The sequence below is a fragment of the Thamnophis sirtalis genome, unplaced genomic scaffold, assembly GCF_051295495.1.
Source record: "Thamnophis sirtalis isolate CommonGarterSnake01/CBP01778 unplaced genomic scaffold, rThaSir2_p1.2 scaffold_6, whole genome shotgun sequence".
NCBI lineage: Eukaryota > Metazoa > Chordata > Lepidosauria > Squamata > Natricidae > Thamnophis > Thamnophis sirtalis.
This window is the reverse complement of record NW_028261386.1, coordinates 126,945,638-126,967,306: the sequence shown is the minus strand read 5'-3', so window position 1 is coordinate 126,967,306 and position 21,669 is coordinate 126,945,638. Positions and strand designations below refer to the sequence as shown.

Here is a 21,669-nt window from a genome sequence, read left to right as displayed (position 1 = left end):
CAAATTACATTAATTTTGAATTCCTCCCTCCAACCCACATACCTTTTCCAGCTGTTTCACAGAGGATTTCAACTCTTCTCTTGTCTGCCATGATGAAAATGTAAAAATGTAAAAGGAAAAAGGCAAGAGCTGCTGAGGTCAGGCTGGGTTAGCTGCTGCCAGAGTCCCCAATGGATGACTCTGCTTAACTGTTTAAAAAAGCCTCTAAAAAAGTGCCCTCTACAGGAAGAGGAGAGAGAACCACGTGCCTCCTCTACATAAGGAATATTTGGGCTTTTAACCCTTGCTTAACTCTGCTCGAGTGATCATAAAGATAGACTAAATGAGGCACGTGATTCTCTCGCCTCCTCCTGTAGAGAGCACATTTTTAAGAGGCTTTTTTAAACAGTTAAGCACTAAGCAGATTGTTAAGCACTAAGCACTGTGACTCTGGCAGCAATTACCTCAGCTTTTTTCCTTTATTTTTTTTTTCTTTTCAGTGGTGACAGTGGTGAGGCCCTGCCTCTCCTGCCTCCCCTGACTGCACGTCACTGATAAGTACATATTCTGAATGACTAATTCCAAGAATAATGTTTTATGGAACTGACCCAAGAGGACTGTTATTAAATAGCAATAGCAACAGCACTTAGATTTATATGCCACTTCATAGTGCTTTACAACCCTCTCTAAGCAGTTTACAGAGTCAGCATGTTGCTCCCAGTAATCTGGGTCCTCATTTTACCGACCTTGGAAGGATGGAAGGCTGAGTCAACCTTGAGCTTGGTGAGATTTGATCTGCCAAACTGCAGGCAGCCAGTGATCAGCAGAAGTAGCCTATGGTTCTAGACTCTAACCACTGCGCAACTGTGGCTCTTATCAAGTCAAATCAAGTGAGCTTCTTACGTTTATGATAAAGACATTATTGTATCAATTAGAAGAATAGCAATAGCAGTTAGCAATAGCAGTTAGAATTATATACCGCTTCATAGGGCTTTCAGCCCTCTCTAAGCGGTTTGCAGAATCAGCATATTGCCCGCCCAGAGTCTGGGTCCTCATTTCACCCACCTCGGGAGGATGGAAGGCTGAGTCAACCTTGAGCCGGTGAGATTAGAACCGCTGAACTGCAGATAACAGTCAGCTGAAGTGGCCTGCAGTACTGCACCCTAACCACTGCGCCACCTCGACACTATAATGTCCGCAAATTTACTTAGAACAATATTATTATTTGCAGATCTAAGGACTGGACTTTTATAATTGACAAATGCAAGTTTTGTCAATGTACGGGTTTTCATCTTTTTTTTTTTTTGTATGTGTGCTCATAAGCATCACCCCAGCTGGTTTATGCCATAAACTTTTCAGATCTTACAATTTTTTTTTAATCATTTTAATGTTTTAAATTATTGTAATTATTGTTTTTATTTTTAACCATACAATGTTTTTAAGCTGTTGTAACTCAAAGAAAAATCTGTTTCTAAACCTGGCGTCATTTACTTTGAAAGAGCAGATATATTCATTAATGGCTTTACTTTCTGCTTGAATCAATGCTTCTTTTTTTTAAAAAAAGAAAAAAAGTATGTCTGTGAAATACGACTTAGGTAATCAATCTGTTTACTTAAATAGCCATGTTTATTGCAAACTACTGCCCATAACATTTTGGAAAGCGAAGAGGATAAATGCAACGGCAATGACATTTTAATTGCAGTTGAAAGCAGCAGGAGGAAAACAGTATTTCAATCATGCCTTCTAACGCCCCAGAGGATTATGGAGAAATCTGCCATAAGGAAGGCATGTTAGTACCTGTATTCATTGATTCCATCTTCACAAATAGCTCCATTCTGGCACCAGTTCATTTCACAGTCATTAATATTTTCCAGGCATGTAGGTCCTGTCCATCCAGGCGCACAAACACATAGATAATTCTGGTTGTCTTCATCATGGAAACATCTTCCATTCACACACAGCTGCAAGTGAGAATTACACAGAGTCCGGGAAATGCTTCTGTCGTTACAATATTGAGGTTAAGGATGTTCATAACATACATTACAGCAGGGGAAGAAAATTCCTGTGAATTTAATTCCACCAATAATAAGATACATCACAGAAGAGTGAATCTGTCTCTCTCTGAATTTTTCTTCTTTCTCTCTCTCTCTCATTTTTACCTCCATTTCTCTCTCTGTATGTATGAATATTTGTGTCTCTCTATGTGTGAGAGAGAGGAAGAGAGAGATGAAGTCATTGAAGAGTAGAATTCAATATTTAAGCAATTGTTAAACAATGGCATTTGGCTATATTTTTTTTCTAGTGTGCCTCCTTGGTGTAACTCTTCCACATAATATTGTTTTCACTCCCTGGTTTCTTGGAGGGGGGAAAAAGTAGAATTAACTATTGAGTCATTTTTATCCCCACTCTCCTCACAAAACTGAGACCAAGCAAGGCCATATTAGCAGCCCATCACACATAGTATTTCCTCTGGCCAACCAATGGGAGAATAATCATTCCATCCGTATTCTGTCCCTCAGTTTGCCATCTTCCTAAAGTAAGAAAAATCCACTTGTCCACATTTCTGACAGAAAGAAGAAAAATAAGGCAGTGGAACACTGAATGCATTTATTTTATCATTGTCCAAACGCCTTAGTCGTTGATACGAACTCAGCCAAGATGTGTTGATGCTATAACACTAGTTTTTCAGCCAGGCACTTTTCTTAAGAGCTGTAATTATGGTTACCAAGATTGAACATCTGAAAGGGAGAAGCAGCAGTTACTGCTTTGTTTTGCTTGAGCCAGTGGCTGGAAGCAGGCGCTTGCTGCTTAGATATACAGGATCCAGAAGAGATTGGGCAAGCATTGTCTGAAATGGTGTAGGCTTTCCTGCCTGGGTGGGATGGACTATAAGACCTCTAAGCTCCCTTCTACCTCTGTTATTCTGGGTCATACCCAGAGGTGGGTTGCCAAATTTTTTAGTACTGGTTTGGGTGCACTCGCGCTTGTGTCCAGGCATGTGGGAGGAGCCTCCCGCTGCTGCTACTACCAGTTCGTCCAATCCGGGTCGAACTAGCAGAAACCCATCTCTGATCACACCCAGCATTAAAAAACCAAAAATAAAATACCCCAGAGGAATTGTAAGAGTGATTAGAAACTGCAACAGTCTATGGTGACAGCACATTAGAATCTGACAGCACCTTTTACATCTAACAATTTTTTTTAATTAAATGTCCTAAGCTTTTGTGAGATGCCAGTTCTATACATCTGATGAAGTGACTTGCAGCTCATGAAAGCTTCTGCCTTTTTACAGATGTGTTAGTCAGAAAAGATAGCAATAGCAATAGCAGTTAGACTTATATACCGCTTCATAGGGCTTTCAGCCCTCTCTAAGCGGTTTACAGAGTCAGCATATTGCCCCCAACAACAATCCGGGTCCTCATTTTACCCACCTCGGAAGGATGGAAGGCTGAGTCAACCTTTGAGCCGGTGAGATTTGAACAGCCGAACTGCAGAACTGCAGTCAGCTGAAGTAGCCTGCAGTGCTGCATTTAACCACTGCGCCACCTCGGCTCATTGCTATCAGATGCTATCAGATTCTTGATTGGAAACTAAATGGCTGAATATCAGGTCTGATTAGTTGATATTTTTTTTGTTTATGGAAGAGCTCCAGGTTCAGGAGAATTTAAGCATTCCTAAAAGATAAATGTTTCAGGTAATTGGGACTTTCAGTGTTTCTTGCATTTTTTGCAGCTTGATCTGTACTACAGTCCAACCAGAAGAAAATTGACTTAGTTATCCAAGGAACACAGCAGGACATTCCTGGTGTCAGATCGGTGGAAATGCCATATAAACACTGGGCCCACTTTAAAACAGGGCTGGGGGACAATGGCTCTTTTACGACTTGTGGATTTCAACTCCCAGAATTCTAGAAACTTGGCTGGTTCAGGAAACCTGGGAGTTGAAGTCCACAAATTATAAAGGAGCCATTGTTCCCCACCTTTGCTTTAAAGGCAAGATGTGAATGGTCTGAGTAAATAAAATCGCTTCTAATAATGTTGCTGAATAAAGGATAATATTTTCTTGTAGTGGACTTCAAAAACATCATTTTGGACACACAATCTGCTTTATGACGGCAAAGATCAATTCAGTTCTCCAATCTTATCTCCTAAAAGGTTTACACTGTCCTACTCATTCCTTAAATTGTAAGCAACCATGGATCTGCTGCCTATAGATATAGCACTGCTTTATCTTACATTGTCTTCCCTCATCACATCATTTCTAGTGACAGTCAGTGCATCTATGGGAATAAATGCCAAAAACTACTTGTTTTGAACTTCAGCAGTGGGAACTGGTAAAATAACCAGTGTTCCTCTATATTTTTTCTGATACTGTTCCATCAATTGATAAATCTGGAAGATAAGGGAAAAAAGATTTCAATCAGTGTTCAACTTGTTTGATATTTCGTAAGCCTCCATAGTTCTATTAGCTTCGTTCCTAAATGTTTCTAGAAACAAAGATGCTGGTGTCCACATATTTGTTACATTCCAGTAGTTGCAAGTTTGAAACATGATCTCCTGCAGCTGTTTCATTATCACCTCACATCTGTCAGTCTATCTTCAATGGAACTCTAGGGAGATTACTTTTGAGAAGGAAAATCTATCATTATTAATTAAGTTGGAAATGAGCAATTATTTTTGCATCCAGAGCAAATATTTTTCCTTCAACATCTTACATCTTAGGTGGCCAAAGGTTGCAAGGACTGTGGTAGTGATGCAATTGGCACACTGAATTTATTGATGGTTTTCGTTACCAATTTTCTTTTTGTTCCATTCAAAACCAATGGGAAATTGCATGTTGTTATTAGTTGTTGTTGTTTTTTGCTAAAACACTGCAACATGTTCCTGGTTGCAACTTTTCAACAGGATGATCTGTAGCCCGCTCAACTTAAATGTACCCAATTTGAGGTTTGGTTTTTATTTTTGCTACATGTAAAGGTTAAGGAAAATTTTCACATGGCAGAAAGCCTTTAGAGTGATTATGTGCCAACTCTTAGTTACCACAATTTCTCCATTATCTCTAATCAAGAGATAAACCTTCAGGAGGAGGAGTGGGATAGAAGAAAGATGGGTAGAGAGGGCGGGGGAGAGGATGGGAGGGTGGGTGAGAAGGAAGGGAGGGAGTGGACTGGGAGAGAGGAGTGGTAGAGGGGGAGGGGGAGGGGAAGTAGGGTAGAGGGGAATGATGGAGGCAAGATAGAAAGTTGGAGCGGGGCGGAAGAAAGAGGTGTATGAAGAGTGGAAAAGGTATATTGGGTTTCTATTTTGGGGGGTATTGTTGACAAGAGGAATTACTGTGATTATTGTTTAATGTTGTATGGCCCCGGCTATGCACAGTATATATGTGAGTGTATGAAAATGAAAAATGGAAAATAAAAACATTTTAATATATTAAAAAAAAAGAGATAGACCTTCAGGTCTTTCAATGGAGCACCAATTGCCACTGGGACTCCATCCATCCAACCATCCACCCACCCACCCACCCACCCACCCATCCATCCATCCATCCATCCATCCATCCATCCATCCATCCATCCATCCATCCATCTTGCCTTCTTTCCTTTCCTTCCACCATTCCCAACATTACAGCCTTCTCCAGAGAGCAAGGTCTTTGCATAATATGTCTGAAGTATGATAATTTGAGCCTGGTAATTGGTGCCTCAAGAGATAACTCAAGGTTGATTTGTTCAATTATCCATTTGTTTGTTTTCTTGACTCTCAGTTATATTCTCAGGAGGCTTCTCTTACACCAAAGCTCAAAAGCATCAATATTTTTTTTTCTATCCTGCTATGGAGACTATCTTCATAGTCTAAATTTCACTTCCATAGAGTGTCACAGTGAATACTACTGCTTTTACAATTCTGGTCTTTGAAGATACAGACACACCATTGCATTGGAGTATCTTTTCCAAAGACTTCAGCAATCAGTCAATTGGATGGCAGTTGTGCCTATTGTCATTTGTTTGGTCTTCTTTATATTTAATTTTAGTCACATTTTTGCTATGCTCTTTGATTTTTATTACTGGAGCTTGCAGATCTTTTACGTTTTCAGCTAGCGTTCTTGGCATCATGCAGGCTATCAATGTTTCTCCCTCCCTTTTTAAATTTATATTCATCTTCTTCCAATGAAGCTTCCCTTTGCATATATTCAGCACATAGGTTGGTGTTCTGACCCCCTCCTCCGTCCAGTAACGAATGCCGAGACAAGCTTAAATGGAATGTACTTTAATAGCAAGACACCAAGACCTCGATGGCTGAAAGCCAAGCAGAACAAACAGATAAGGACCTTGGCAGCAACTCAGACAAACCTTGGCAGCAATTCAGACGAACCCTGGCAACAATCCAGCCTGCCAAACTAGGTACATAATTTCTCCAACTTGTAATCACTGCATTGACTTCTGCAAGAGGGGTGTGTGCACAAGTAGCCTTTTTATAGTCTGGAGAGGAGACTAATGACCACCAGCTGAGTGCAATTACCTCCTGTAATTGCATAATTGTTCCTGACGCCTACTAGCTCTTCGATGGCGTGCATCCAGGAACAACTCACTACTGGCAACCGGCTCACTCTCCCTTGTCTCCTCCCCACTGGTCCAAGGCTCAGGTGCCTCCTGGTGGCCAACCAGCCTCTCTGTGCCCTGCTCGGAGTCGGAACCCTGTCCAGGGTCCCCCACATCCTCCAGAGCCGAATCATAGGGCCCCTCGCTCTCGGAGTCTGGTGGCAGCTCCAACGGCTCCTGCTGGGCCACAACAGTTGGATAAGCAAAGAGAGAGTATACAACCTTGTATCTCTCTTTTGCCAGATTGGAGCCAGTCTGCTTTAATATGTTGTGTATATGGAAATGATCTTGGGAGACAGGGGGAAAAGCCACAGTCAGTAGAATTGTGGGAGAAGAAGTAGCTCAGCCTGAAGAAGAATATGAGCATGGCAATTGTCTCAGAAAGGACCCTTCCTAGGGTTTTTTTTGGGGGGGGCGTTGTAAGGTCAAGGAGGAATAAAAATACTTTCAGACTTGCAAGATTCTATTAATGTAACCTTATAATAAAGTAGAATTAGTCCATCTGGTCATGCTTCCTGACTGGACCAACATGCTGGGCTGACATATTCCTGTGACCCGACAAATGCACACCGACAAAACCGCTGTGACAAATCGGCAAAGTCAAAAGCACGGCCACTAAAGCGCGCCAACAAAACTGCGCCCACAAAAGTGTGATTAGGGTTTTTAGGTTAGGATTAGGGTTAGGGTTAAGGTTGTTAACGTTGTTACCATTGTTTTCACGTTGTTTTCGATGGCGCACTTTTGTTGGTGTGCATTTGTCAATGCGCTTTAGTGGGCGCGCTTTCGACTTTGCCGTTTTGTCACGGTGGTTTTGTCGGTGCGCATTTGTTGGGCGCGCATTTGTCGGTGAACCCATATTCCAACCGTGTTATGGCTTCCTGACCTACATATTGGTTTCGCCTGAGAACAAGGAGATGATCTGCGATCCCTATTTTTCTAATTCTGATTTAAGAAAGCCAGAAACCAAGAGATTTGGGGGATAGTAAGTTACTCATGTAATGTAATAGTATGAAAACCATTTTCTTGCTAGTGATCTTAACTGATACAGATTAAAAGAGTTGGAAGGGACCTTGTAGGTCATCTAGTCCAATCCACCACCCAAGCAGGAGACAAATGGCAGTCCAATCTCTTCTTGAAAGCCTCCAGTGATGAAGCTCCCGCAACGTTCAAAGGCAATTTCTGTTCCATTGGTTGATTGTTCTCACTGCCAGAAAATTTCTCCTTATTTCTAGGTTGAATCTTTCCTTGTTCAGTTTCCATCCATTATTCCTTGTCTGGCCTATTTGCCTCTACCTTCGAGTCAGGTTTGGACTCCTGCTGACTACCTGGACAAGTCCCTGCAGGTTTTTTGGCAAGATTTCAGAAATTGTTGGCCTTTGTCTGCTTCCTAGATCTGAGAAAGAGTGGGTAGTTCAAGGTAGCCCAGCTGGCTTTGTATCTAATACATTATTAGATTAGATTAGATTAGATTTCCAGTCTCTGGTCTGATGCCTTAACCATTACCCCAAACTATCTCTAACTAGTGACATATAAAAGAAAAAGAAATGGTAAAAAACAACAACATATAAGGCAACAAAATTGATTTTCCAGAATCTTGGATGCATATAAAATGTATATATTGGCTGTAAAGTGTTTGTGTGAATATAGCAGTAGATAAATATTTATTTTGAAACTTCCTGTTAGTGCTAGCTATAGATTTAAAAAGTTGAGCAATGACTCATCTAAACCATTAATAGAACCTGTATAAATATTATTCTCTACAATAAAAACCAGGACTGTTTAATAGGTATATGTAAGAGGAATATCTGCCTCCTCTAATCAATGAGTTGAGTACTAAAGAAAGGGGTGATTCAGGTGGAGATAATCAGCTTTTCACTCCCACAGTTTGATTGAGACTCAAACCTATTTAAAATGCTACTGAGATGTGTAATAACAACAACTCTTGGCAAAAATCTGCAGTCTTAATTTGTCTTTGATTAAGTTTTAAATTGACCTTAAAATTGAATCTTTTTGCTATTCCATTAGTGCTAAGTTCTGAAATTATGCCTAGACTGTTTCTCATAGAAAACACTCCTCCAGTTTGATCAAAGCTTGCAAAATGAATCCCTTACTTGCAAAGATGGAAATATTCTTCCCCTGATAATTATTAAAACAATTGTTTCCAATCTAAGCGCATGCAAAGTAGATTGTAAACAAGATCCCCAAAGAAGTTAGGGCGAAGGGGATATTTGAAAATGACTCTTTCTCCATAGCCTACAATTCATTCCTAGTCAAGATCTCATTGGGACAGTTTTAATTATCAATAACTTGAGATGAAAACTTGGGCTTAGATCCCCCCCCCCCCAAAAAAAAACCCCTACAAATGTTTCATCTGCTTATAAAATATTTTCCCTTTCTGCTTTCTGGTTTGCCATTCTTTATTCCTATTTCTGGGCCATGATCCCTCATAGCCAAAGAAGTTAATATTGGGTGCCAAAAGAGGATATGAAATACAAATGGGCTAGAATTTATTCCCACATTGATTAGAAGCCATCTCCAGAGAAATCAATACATGTAATCCTGCCCCTCCTTCAAACAAGTCTCCTTGTCTTACTCTTTTACACAGAAAGAATGCAAAAAAAAAAGACTCAAAACCTACCGACTTAATTTGTATTCATATGTCATTTGAAAGTAGAATTAGCTGAAATTCTTGTGTTAACTTTCACCGTCTTCCTCTTAAGGAATATAACTAATCAGAGCTCCTGGAGTCATTTTTCAGGATTAACTACTTCCAGTCTAGGATGACACAAGTTTGACTTTGATATTTGTCCCTGAAAACACAGTAGTTTGGGAAACTTCAGTGTTGATCTCCTTCAAATAATTCTAGTTAATGAAAGCTCTGAGAAAACTACATTTAGGCTTAAGTGTTTGCAGTCTAGTTGTTAGAAGAGCCGAGGTGGCACAGTGGTTATGATGCAGTACTGCAGACCACTTCAGCTGACTGTTATCTGCAGTTCAGCGGTTCTAATTTCACCGGCTCAGGGTTGACTCAGCCTTCCATCCTTCCGAGGTGGGTGAAATGAGGACCCGGATTGTTGGGGGCGATATGCTGACTCTGTAAACTGCTTAGAGAGGGCTGAAAGCCCTATGAAGCGGTATATAAGTCTAACTGCTATTGCTATTGCTATTGCTACAAGGGATGTCTGACACATTGCATGGATTCTCTGCAGCCAAGTGGTTCAGTGCCTTTAATTTTGGTAAAATATTTCTTCGGTGTGCTTTTTTAATATCAGCATAGGAATATTTAATTAAATTGGATTATAGAAATGAGTGTGACGGAACCAACTGAAGTCTTGCATGCAAAATAGGAGATTAGTCCACGGTGGATCTATATCATTCAAATGCTTCGGCTTGCATGGATGCAGCAGATATTTTGATGCAAGAACCTAACTGAAGCAATTCCATGATGATGTCAATACACGTGTGTCATCTTTTTGACATTGCCATAGTTTATGATGGATGGTGTTTCTCAGCTATTGCAGAACATACTCTGATCACTTCTTTAACAGGATGGGCAGGGATAGCAAAAAGTTCTATTAAACAGGAAGGTAGAGTAAGTCATCCTGGCAGCTGAAGGGAAAAAAAATGGAAATATATATATATTTATATGTATTTATGTATGAGTGTGTGTGTTTGTGTGTGTCTGTGTGTGTGTGTATAATGGCTTTCTGTCTGGATGGTCTCTTGTGATGAGCCAATAGACAGAGAAAGGAAGCACTATGCTTCCTCCCATATTTGGGCATTCCAAGGGTTGTGACACAATACATACCTAATTCCCTGGCTTAGCTGATAAAGGAAGAGAGCCTGTGGCTTAGTGGCTAATACAACTGCCTAATATGTAATACAGCCCAGGTTTGATTCCCAGTAAAGGTATGGCTAGCTGATGAGAGCTAAATAGCTTGAAATAGATCTATACTAGTCTCCCTTTATTTATTTATCAGCACAAATGCAACACACACACACACACGCATATGCATATGCATATGTATATCAGAATGCAGACAAAAATTTCAGTCCATGAAGTCCCTTTTGTCTTTCCAAATAAATATGCTTTTGAACTTCCGATGAGGATGTGGACTGAAGATGTGCCCTCACATTGTCGAGTATAATCCTGGAGCATTTCTGAAAGCCAGGGGGTCAATCCTCTTTGAATCAAGAGGAAACCCCGAGATTGTCCACTTGAATTCTGTAGGTAGCTCCTCAGGGTATGTTGCAAACCAGGAGGATCTTACTAGTGCTTTTGGAATTGAGCACCTAGGAAGTGTAGGAAATATACTATGAAGTCCCATACCTCAGAGAGAGACTATTTGTCACAAGCTGTCATACCTGGCTTCTTAAAGACGTAACATTCTTTTGTATATAATGGACTGAGACCTTCCATTTAGTGAGGAAAAATAAGACCAACTGGGTGAGTGGAAATCCCTAATCTCTGAGAAAGATTGAACTGTGATTAAAAGGGAAAAGTTGTGAAAAAGAAGAAATGAGAGCAAAAGGCTTTGATTAAGAGGGATTTATTAAGGGCCTTGTGGGCAACTTTGGAATACACATATACTCTATAGCGCCTCTGGATGGATGGACATTATTAGATCTAAATATACTAAAACTCTGATCATCTATCAACTGCAACTCTGTGCCAATATTTACCTACAAGTACAAGATTTGTTAACAACACTGTTTGGATCAGCAGCTTTTTCAACCCCTGAGACACCTGGAACAACTGGTTAAATCTTTTTTTTTAATAAATACTATTAGTTTTTATAGATATTTATTACTAAGAAATAAATTTGATATGCAAAAGTTAAGAGATGAGTGGAATAAAGAATTAAAAGTTCCCACACCGCCTAGACAAGGGAAGACTGTCTTAACTAAAAAGTGTCTTCAACTAAAATGAAATCTAAATGAAAATAGATTTTAAAATGCAAGACTACATGAGCGATATGGAAAAGGGTGCTGCAATGGATTTACAAATGTGAAATCAGCCAATGTTTTAATAATTAAAGGGAGTATACAAATAATAAATCAGAAGAATGATTCAGAAAGCTTTCTTAGTTTGGGTTTACAAAAGGGACATGTTAAACCACTGAAGCTGTTCCTGAAAGGAGACAAACAGAAAATAGTAAGAAATCAATTTGTGGCATATTTTCTGAAGGAATTAACTTTAAAAAAAATATTTTAAAAAGTAAACAGAACAAATGCAAAATAAATATAAAATGGATTTATTTTATCTGGGTTAAATTATACATGCTGGGGTTTCTGGTATTCCCTCCCCCCCAGGATTGAATGACAATGCTTTAAAGATTTGTTTATAAATGAGGAGATATATTTTTGCTTTATTTTTTCTAGACAAAGTGATAAGTCAAAATATAGAATGAATGTATTTGATTAAAACTATATTTATATCCACCCACCCATCCATCCATCCATCCCTAACTGTTGTGGCCCAGCAGGAGCCATTGGAGTTGCCACCAGACTCCGACAGCGAGGGGCCCTATGAGTCGGCCCTGGAGGATGTGGAGGACCCTGGGCAGGGTTCCGACTCCGAGCAGGGTGCAGAGAGGTGCCTGAGCCTGGTGGTACCCTCCGAGCAGGGTACCACCAGGAGGCGCCTGAGCATTGGAACAGTGGGGAGGAGCCAAGGGAGTTGTTCCTGGATGCCTGGCAATACCGGGTAGATCGATGTAGAGAGCAGCTATGCAGTTACCAAAAATAATTGGACCCAAGTGATTGTAATTAGGCTTGTCTCAAGATAGTATTTAAAGAGAGACTGGGAGGAGCCTCGTTTTGCAAGATTCAACGTCATTCCTAATGCTGGAGAAGCTGTTATCTGTCAAAGTCTGAGTTGCTGCCAAGGTTCTTACCTGTTTGTTATGCTTGGTTTTTAGCCACCGAGGTTTTGGTTTCTTGCTAATAAAGTGCTGTGACATTCCAGTTAAGCTTGTCTTGGCATTCGTTAGTGGACAGAGGAGGGGGTCAGAACACCTGCCTGCCTGCCTGCCTGTAGGCCTGCCTGCCTGCCTGCCTGCCTGCCTGCCTGCCTGCCTGCCTGCCTGCCTGCCTGCCTGCCTGCCTGCCTGCCTGCCTATCTATCTATCTATCTATCTATCTATCTATCTATCTATCTATCTATCTATCTATCTATCTATCTATCTATCTATCATCTATCTATCTATCTATCTATCTATCTATCTATCTATCTATCTATCTATCTATCTATCATCTACCTACCTACCTACCTACCTACCTACCTACCATCTGTCTGCATTTCTGATAGTTTTTGCTAATTAGGACTGAATGATAAGTTTCTACAATTTGATTATTGATTGGTGATGACAAATAGCTTAGATTTTTTTTTTCCTGAAATACTGGCAAAAGTGTTACTGAAGTTGTTCGTGCTTGTATGGAAGAGGGGGAAGTTTTTTCCCCCTCTCCTTTTGCACTTTATTTTTTTCTTTCCCTTTTATATTATTTTTAGTTTGTGTTAGTCTTTTATCTTTATACTTGTAAGCCCTAATAAAATTATTATAAAAAAAGAAAAAGAGTAAGTGGGATTGAAATAAAAAGGTGGTAAAGCAACTTAAAAGTTAAGAGCATCGCCAGTAAATCTTGATAAAAATAAGAGATAAGAAAGCAGCCACAAATTGTCTTTCCTGCTCTCGGTAAAATGTATAACAGCAAAAGTTTGTGAAGCAAAGTTACTGCTACCATAACTTCAAATGTAAAATTACAGGTAAAAGGCAACATCTAAGATGGTAGACTAATTGGAATAAGGATAGAATAGTAGAATAGTCCAACCACAAGAAACATTTAAGGCATTGTCACAGAAGGATGGACACAGAGTTTCCAAATTAAAGCACTGAGCAAAAGGACCAAGAATGTAAATTATGTGCATTCCACCCAACAGATCCTTCTGAATCAAAACAAAAGGGTCACACCTTGATTTCTATAAGGGAGAAAAAAAAGATGTAATAAAATGACAAAGAATTCACTGGAACTGGTCCACAGTGAGATCTGTGATCAATGCATGCCATTACCTAAGATGAAAACTTACTGACTTTTATAAATTATTACTCTAGGTTTACCCGTTTTGAATTGCTCAGTAGGAAATCAAGTACTACAGAAGTTCAAAAGATGTGTGGTTTTGAGAAGCAACAGATTTGACCAGTAGACAACTTACTACTAACAGAGATACAAAAGTGGGCAGTAGGTATAAAAAGGTTGACTACCCCTGGGCTAAATTGAAGGCAACATTCAGTCAATCAATCAGTATTTTGACTTTATTACTGTATAGGTAATTCATGGCAGTGAAAGTACACAGTACTCCTTCCTCCTCCTATATTTTTCCCCCCACAATGACCTTGTGAAGTGGACTGGGCTGAGAGAGCATAACTGACCCAAATTCCCCCAGTCAGGTTTTATGCCTAAGGAAGGACTAGAATTCACAGCCCCCCTATTTTCTAGCTTGGTGCCTTCATCACCAGCTACATGACTATAATGCACTCTACCACAGAATAGAATGGCGGAGAAGAAAGGAAATCTCTTGTAACTGAAATCATGCAATAGCAATAGCAATAGCAGTTAGACTTATATACCGCTTCATAGGGCTTTCAGCCCTCTCTAAGCGGTTTGCAGAGTCAGCATATTGCCGCCAACAACAATCCGGGTCCTCATTTTACCCACCTCGGAAGGATGGAAGGCTGAGTCAACCTTGAGCCGGTGAGATTTGAACCGCTGAACTGCAGAACTGCAGTCAGCTGAAGTAGCCTGCAGTGCTGCATTTAACCACTGTGCCATCTTGGCTCTATAAACAAATGCAGAATGGGAACGTAAGTACTAGAAAGAAGCAGTCAACACAGCCACCTATTTGTAAAATAAACAATAGCCATAGCAATAGCAGTTAGACTTATATACCGCTTCATAGGGCTTTCAGCCCTCTCTAAGCTGTTTACAGCGTCAGCATGTCGCCCCCACAGTCTGGGTCCTCATTTCACCCACCTCGGAAGGATGGAAGGCTGAGTCAACCTTGAGCCGGTGAGATTTGAACCGCTGAACTGCAGAACTGCAGTCAGCTGAAGTAGCCTGCAGTGCTGCATTTAACCACTGCGCCATCTTGGCTCTATAAACAAATGCAGAATGGGAACGTAAGTACTAGAAAGAAGCAGTCAACACAGCCACCTATTTGTAAAATAAACAATAGCCATAGCAATAGCAGTTAGACTTATATACCGCTTCATAGGGCTTTCAGCCCTCTCTAAGCGGTTTACAGAGTCAGCATATCGCCCCCACAGTCTGGGTCCTCATTTCACCCACCTCGGAAGGATGGAAGGCTGAGTCAACCTTGAGCCGGTGAGATTAGAACCGCTGAACTGCAGATAACAGTCAGCTGAAGTGGCCTGCAGTACTGCACCCTAACCACTGCGCCACTTCGGCTCTATAAACAAATGCAACATTTTATGGGATTGTGTTTCTTCTGTCATATAGAACGTAGAACATAGAATAGGGTTGACTTTTTCCCATGCTCTTCCAGTACATTCCCAGCACGTACTGGAACCCTGATTGGATAATGGTGTCATTCGTTTCTGGATAATTTTTTTATTTAATTCATTTGTTATTTCATGACCGTAGGATTTTAGGATTTTATTAGTATTTATAGGCCGCCCTTTTCCCTGAGGGGACTCAGGGCGGCTTACATAAAATAAGGAAGGGAGGGTACAGACAATAGATGCAAACAATACATAAAAGTAAAATAGTAAGCAACATTCATTCATCATTCGGGTGGGGACATATTATCTTTATCCCCAGGCCTGACGGGCTAGCCAGGTCTTAAGGGCTGCGCGGAAGGTCTGGACGGTGGTGAGGGTACGAATCTCCACGGGGAGATCGTTCCAAAGGGTCGGAGCTACTACTGAAAAGGCTCTCCTCCGTGTGGTTGCCAGTCGGCACTGACTGGCAGATGGAACTCGGAGGAGGCCTAATCTATGCGATCTAATTGGTCGCAGGGAGGTAATTGGCAGGAGGCGGTCTCTCAAGTCCGTAGGGTTATATAGTGTGGCTTTCTATTCTTTTCGATGGTTTTGCTGATTTTTTTTTGGGGGGGGGGGCGTTTAAACTGTTCAGAGTCACCTTCATTGAGTTTGGCAGCCATATAAATGTTTTAAATATTAAATTAAGTTAAATAATTAAATTTAAATTCCCTGTGAGTTGTAGCTTGGGAAGAAGCCCAGACTAGGACAAACACTTGGCAATGACCCGATGCCGACGTGCTCAAATGGAAGAGGACAAAACGGAATTGCAGGAAATTCCGAAAAGGAGCACTTAGGCATTAAGGACCCTAGATTTCCCTACACGCAGTATTAAAACACTGCACTGCACTATTTCTTTTGATGAAAGGAAACAACAGAATCAATGTGAAGTCATGGATTTTGTTCCCCATGCCCAGATGAGCAACAAATTGAGTTTAAAAGGTCTTCCAGCAAGCTATTCAGCACACATTTACAACTCAAGAGCAATTTGCTGAAATGGAAACTGAGGCCCCACAGCCAAGATGCTCAGAGAACCCAACAAAGATACTCTACCCTAAAGGTTTTCTGCACTGCCAAAAAGAAAGAAACAAAGAAAGAAAGATGGAAGCTATCAAGAGGATGTCAGCTTACTGTATCGGAGAAAAGCAGGAATGGAAACAAAAGCATTCCAGAAGGACTGGAATTTGAAAAGCCCTATACATAGCTGTCGTGGCCCAGCAGGAGCCGTTGGAGCTGCCACCAACAGCCCTATGAGTCAGCTCTGGAGGATGTGGAGGACCCTGGACAGGGTTCAGACTCTGAGCAGGGCGCAGAGAGGCTGGTTGGCCACCAGGAGGCACCTGAGCCTTGGACCAGTGGGGAGGAGACAAGGGAGAGTGAGCCGGATGCCAGTAATGAGTTGTTCCTGGATGCATGCCATCAAAGAGCTACTAGGTATCAGGACCAATTACACAATTACAGGAGGTGATTGTACTCAGCTGGTGGTCATTAGGCTCCTTTCCAGACTATAAAAAGCTACTGGTGCACACGCTCCTCTTTGCAGAAATCAACGCAGGATTGAATGCCGGAGGACAGTACTGTGAGCTTGGCAGGCTGAATTGCTGCCAAGCCTTATCTGTGTTTATTGCTGCCTGAGTTTGTCTGAGTTGCTGCCAAGGTCCTTATCTGTTTGTTCTGATTGGCTTTCAGACACCGAGGTCTTGGTGTCTTGCTATTAAAGTACATTCCAGTTAAGCTTGTCTCGGCATTCGTTACTGGACGGAGGAGGGGGTCAGAACACATAGCCACAGTGATGGGACTAGACACATTGCATCAGTTGCCAGAATCCAAGAAGAAAGTGAATTCACGAATCAAAAGGGGCTTTGTAGTCAAAAGGGGTGCCTTAAGCTCTCAAACTGTGAAAATCTCAATCTGCCATCCAACAGCAACAGAGACTTCATAAATGCAAAATGGGCAGAAGATGGGACAAATGAGAAAGTCTTTGAGAGGACAACTATTTGTAAATGGAGGTTCGATGGTTATTTGTGCAACCAAAAACATTCAGTTGCTATCTGAGGGACCACTTCTTCCCAGTTACATCTGCCTGTCATTAGATCTGGCAGAGAAGGCATGCTGTAGGTACCACCAGCTAGGGATCTACATTTAATGGATAGTGGCTTTCTCTGCCTTGGCACCAATCTAATAGGAACATCTTTTTCCATGAAATTAAATTAGCTGTACCCCTTTTGACATTCCAGAAGACCCTACAGATCTGCTGAACCCAAAGAACCAGAGACATGCTTAGATGCCTCCCGTGTGAACTATCTTTATCCAGTCTTTCTCTATTATAATATTTATTTTTAAAGGTAATAGTAAACACACACACACACACACACACACACACACACACACACACACACACACATAATCCAACGACTGGTTGGAAGGAACCTTGGTGGTTTTCAAGTCCAACTTTTTGCCCAAGCAGGAGATCCTGTACCATTTCAGACAAATGGCTGTCCAATGTCTTCCTAAAACCTCCAGTGATGGAGAACTCACAACACTTTGATAAGATTCCATCAGGGGTGGGTTTCAACCGGTTCGTGGCGGTCCCTCAAACCGGTTGGTCGGCGAACCCGGAAGTAAGTAACTTCCGGGAACAGCGAAGGGCGCACCCGCCCGCCCGTGCTCCTTACCCGGTTTTGACGAGTTCTGCGCTTCCACGCATGCGCAGGACGCATACAGTGCCTGCGCGATCCTCCAGGAGCAGCTGGAGCATCGCACAGATGCTAGTAAGAGCCAAGGTGGCGCAGTGGTTAAATGCAGCACTGCAGGCTACTGCTAGATCAGCAGGTCAGCGGTTCAAATCTCACCGGCTCAGGGTTGACTCAGCCTTCCATCCTTCCGAGGTGGGTAAAATGAGGACCCAGATTGTTGGGGGCAATATGCTGACTCTCTGTAAACCGCTTAGAGAGGCCTGAAAGGCCTATGAAGCGGTATATAAGTCTACTGCTATTGCTATTGCTATTGCACGTGCACGAGGACGCCGCCAGCCCCGTTCGAACCGAACCGGTTGGAACGGGGTGAGAAACCCACCCCTGGATTCCATCCATTACTTCTTGTCCTGCCTTCAGGTGATTTGGGGAATAAGTTCTTCCCCTCTTCTTTCTGACAGCCTTTCAAATATTAGAAGATTGATATCATGTCACCCCTGGTCCTTCTCTTTGTTAGACTAGACATAAATTGTTCCATAGGTCATATTCACCAGTTTTGTGCTAACATGGTATCTTCCAGATTTGAAAATGTATAAATCCCATAATATTTTGAAAGCAGGGCATACTCTTTTGAAATGTGCAATATATTGTTTATGAATGATGCAACATATTTCTGTAAACCACCTTGCTTCCCAAAGCTATGTGCGAATAGGTGGCAATATACATTCCCTAAATAAATAAATAAATATAGCATAATATTTTTATATTTGTCACAATTACAATCTTGAATTATTTTTTTAGCAATTTTTCATTTCATTATGCAAATGCCATAGATGTTTCAAATCTTGATATTATTGAAAACATTGAAAACATAAATTCTTGTAACCTCTCTTCTCATTCATTTCAGAAAAGTGATTCATCTGATTAAATGCCCAGAATCCTAACATAAATGTACAATATAATCTGTATAAATAAATTAAAGCAAGTATGAGAACTCCTTACAGATAGTACATTAAAAACCTTCAGTCACTTCCACTGTCAGTCCCTAGCTGAAATGTCCATAATGATTACTTCATCATTTCAGAGCATTGCCAGGGGAAATGATATTTACCCAGTTAGAGATAAATGAAATGCATAACATTTTTCTCACACGGCAGACAATTTGCATTAAATATTTTGAAGCAATCTGTATAAGATTTATATGTTATTTCATATTCAGGGATAAATAATAACTTCAAAATCAAATAACTCATTGGTAAATGCATTACTATCTATAGGAGTATGATTTTATGGGATCCCCTATGTATTGATCAACTCCAGAGGTGGGTTCCTATCAGTTTGTACCTATTCAGTAGAACCGGTTTGTCAAATCTACCGAACTGGTTAGAAGAGGTTCCACCAGTGGACCCGGAAAGCAGGCCACACCTATAGAAGAGGTTCCAAAAAATTTTGAAACCCACCACTGGTCCTTGGATATGATTATTCTACACTATCATGCTCATATTTATAAAACTCAGTGCCTCTGTGAAAGGTAAGGATGATTACTGCATTTGTGGTGCAATCAGAACATTGCATGTGTTGAAGTTGTTTTAACACAAAGCAAAGATGCCTTTTAAAAAAGAAGTTTACATCATATTCTTATGCATGTCAGTGCTGTGTGTGAGGTAATTTAAGGTGGTTCTGACAAGTGTTGTCGCCATCTTCATATCTGGTCACATGGGCGGCAAGCCACTCCCACAAAGGAGGCCACACCCACAGAGTAGGTTCAAACAATTTTTGAAACCCACCACTGGACAGAACCTTCAGATGTTAGACACAAATCCTAAAAAAAGAAGTCAAAAGTTCATCAGCTTAACTTCCAGATAAAAATTTTGATCAAGGTTTTGGCTCTGGATAAGGAAGATATGGAAACACAAACTGATAAAATGCATTAAATAAATTCCAGATTTGCCAGATGGAGAAATATTCCTAGAGATGGTGCATTTTGTTAGAAAAAAATTCAAGGGCTCAAGTCTTGCAATTGCATTTTGCTACGAGGTTGAAAATGGATAATACTGAATGAATGGTCACAAGTTGAGATCTACCTACGATTATAATAGCATATTTAGTTCCAATATTTTTATTATTATTAAATTTATTGGCTACCTATCTTATCACAGGCTAGCTTTGGGTGGATTTACTTTATATTTTTCTTCTTTCTGAAGAATAATTGTCACCATTTATATTTTCCTTACCTCTGAATTTTGCTTGCATGCTGTCTTGCATTTATATGTCAGGTCATCAGGATTGTCCAGGCACTGAGCTCCAGAGTTGCAAGTTATATTGTGAAACAAGCAGGGATCAATATTTTCTTCACAGTGCTGACCTTGGAATCCTATGGAACAATTTGTTTTTGGTTCAGAAACAAAGCCACATCTGTTCAGGATCTCTTAAAACTTTAACTGAATTTAGCATTCCAATGGCATCGGACCTGGGTACCTGAGAGACCGCCTCCTGCCGATTACTTCTCTCAGACCAATTAGATCGCACAGGTTAGGTCTCCTGCGGATTCCTTCTGCCGGCCAATGTCGGCTGGCGACTCCCCGGGGGAGGTCCTTCTCTGTTGCAGCTCCGGCCCTCTGGAACGAGCTCCCTGTTGAGATCCGGACCCTTACTACCCTCCCGGCCTTCCGCAAAGCCACCAAGTCCTGGCTGTTCCAGCAGGCTGCGGGGAGCTGAGAAGCATCTACCTCCATGGAAATTGTGAATGTTGGTTTTGGTTTTAATATGTTATCTTTGTCTCGTTCCCCCCTTCCCTTGACTTTTGTGAGCTGTCCGGAGTCCTCCGGGAGTGGGCGGCATACAAGATAAATAAATAAATAAATAAATAAATAAATAAATAAATAAATAAATAAATAAATAAATAAATAAATAAATAAATAAATAAATAAATAAATAAATAATGGTTGCATTATTTTTGGCTTCTTGTGAATGTAAATATGGGATCCTGAAAAGAATATTATTTTAGCATTATGGAAACAAGACGTCAGAAATGATTTAGTCAGTCTAAATCAGAGGTGCGCAAGTGTGACAACTTTACAACAGGTGGACTTCAACTCCCAGAATTCCTGAGCCAGCATGTATGTGTATTGCCTGGGTGTGCTCATGTTTCCATCCTCTAGGGCAGGAATGGCGAACCTTTTTGGCTCTGAATGCCGAAAGTCTGCGTGCACACCCATAATGCAATGTGTGTTACCCATTCGCATGCTTTCCATGCATGCGTGCATGATCCCCACATGTGTGCCCCAGCATGCATGTGCAACCCCTTGCATGTGCTCCACCCCTGCGCATTGTGTGAGAACACCCTGTGTACCTCCATGCATGTGCACACATCTCCTGCATGCGCCAGTGGTGGGATTCAGCCAGCCCGCACCTATTTGGGAGAACCGGTTGTTAACTTTCTAAGTATTTCGGAGAACCGGTTGTTGGAAGAAATCTCCTTTTGTTTTGTTTTTTTCACTTTACAGGGCTAATCCTGTAAGGAAGGCAGGAAGGAAACATTCTGGTTTGTTGCCCTGCTAACAGAAACTGCCTCTCCGATTAACCCTTATGACATTGTAACAGATAAGGCGAAGCTCCTATCGACCTGAGTGACGTTGAGTTGGCCACGCCCAAGTCACGTGACCACCGAGCCACGCCTACCCAGCTGGTCATTAAGACAGAGAACCAGTTGTTACATTATTTGAATCCCACCACTAGCATGCGCCCTTCCCCCCTGTGCTTGCACAACAGAAACCTGAAAACCAGCTAGCTGGCGGGAGGCGCGCATGCATGCATGGTGGAGTTGAGGTGGGGCGATGGTTCA

At 41.2% G+C, this 21,669-nt stretch overlaps 1 protein-coding gene across 1 annotated transcript in view; it reads right to left on the bottom strand.

The window, feature by feature from the left end:
* Nucleotides 1-21,669, bottom strand: part of LOC148045211 (uncharacterized) — a 278,032-nt gene that overhangs the window by 141,071 nt on the left and 115,292 nt on the right. The window contains exons 8-9 of the mRNA XM_087719049.1: nt 20,060-20,199; nt 1,777-1,940 (exon numbers count right to left, since the gene is read on the bottom strand). Of these exons, the coding sequence (XP_087575175.1) occupies nt 1,777-1,940; nt 20,060-20,199 (304 nt within the window). The remainder of the gene's footprint in view (nt 1-1,776; nt 1,941-20,059; nt 20,200-21,669) is intronic.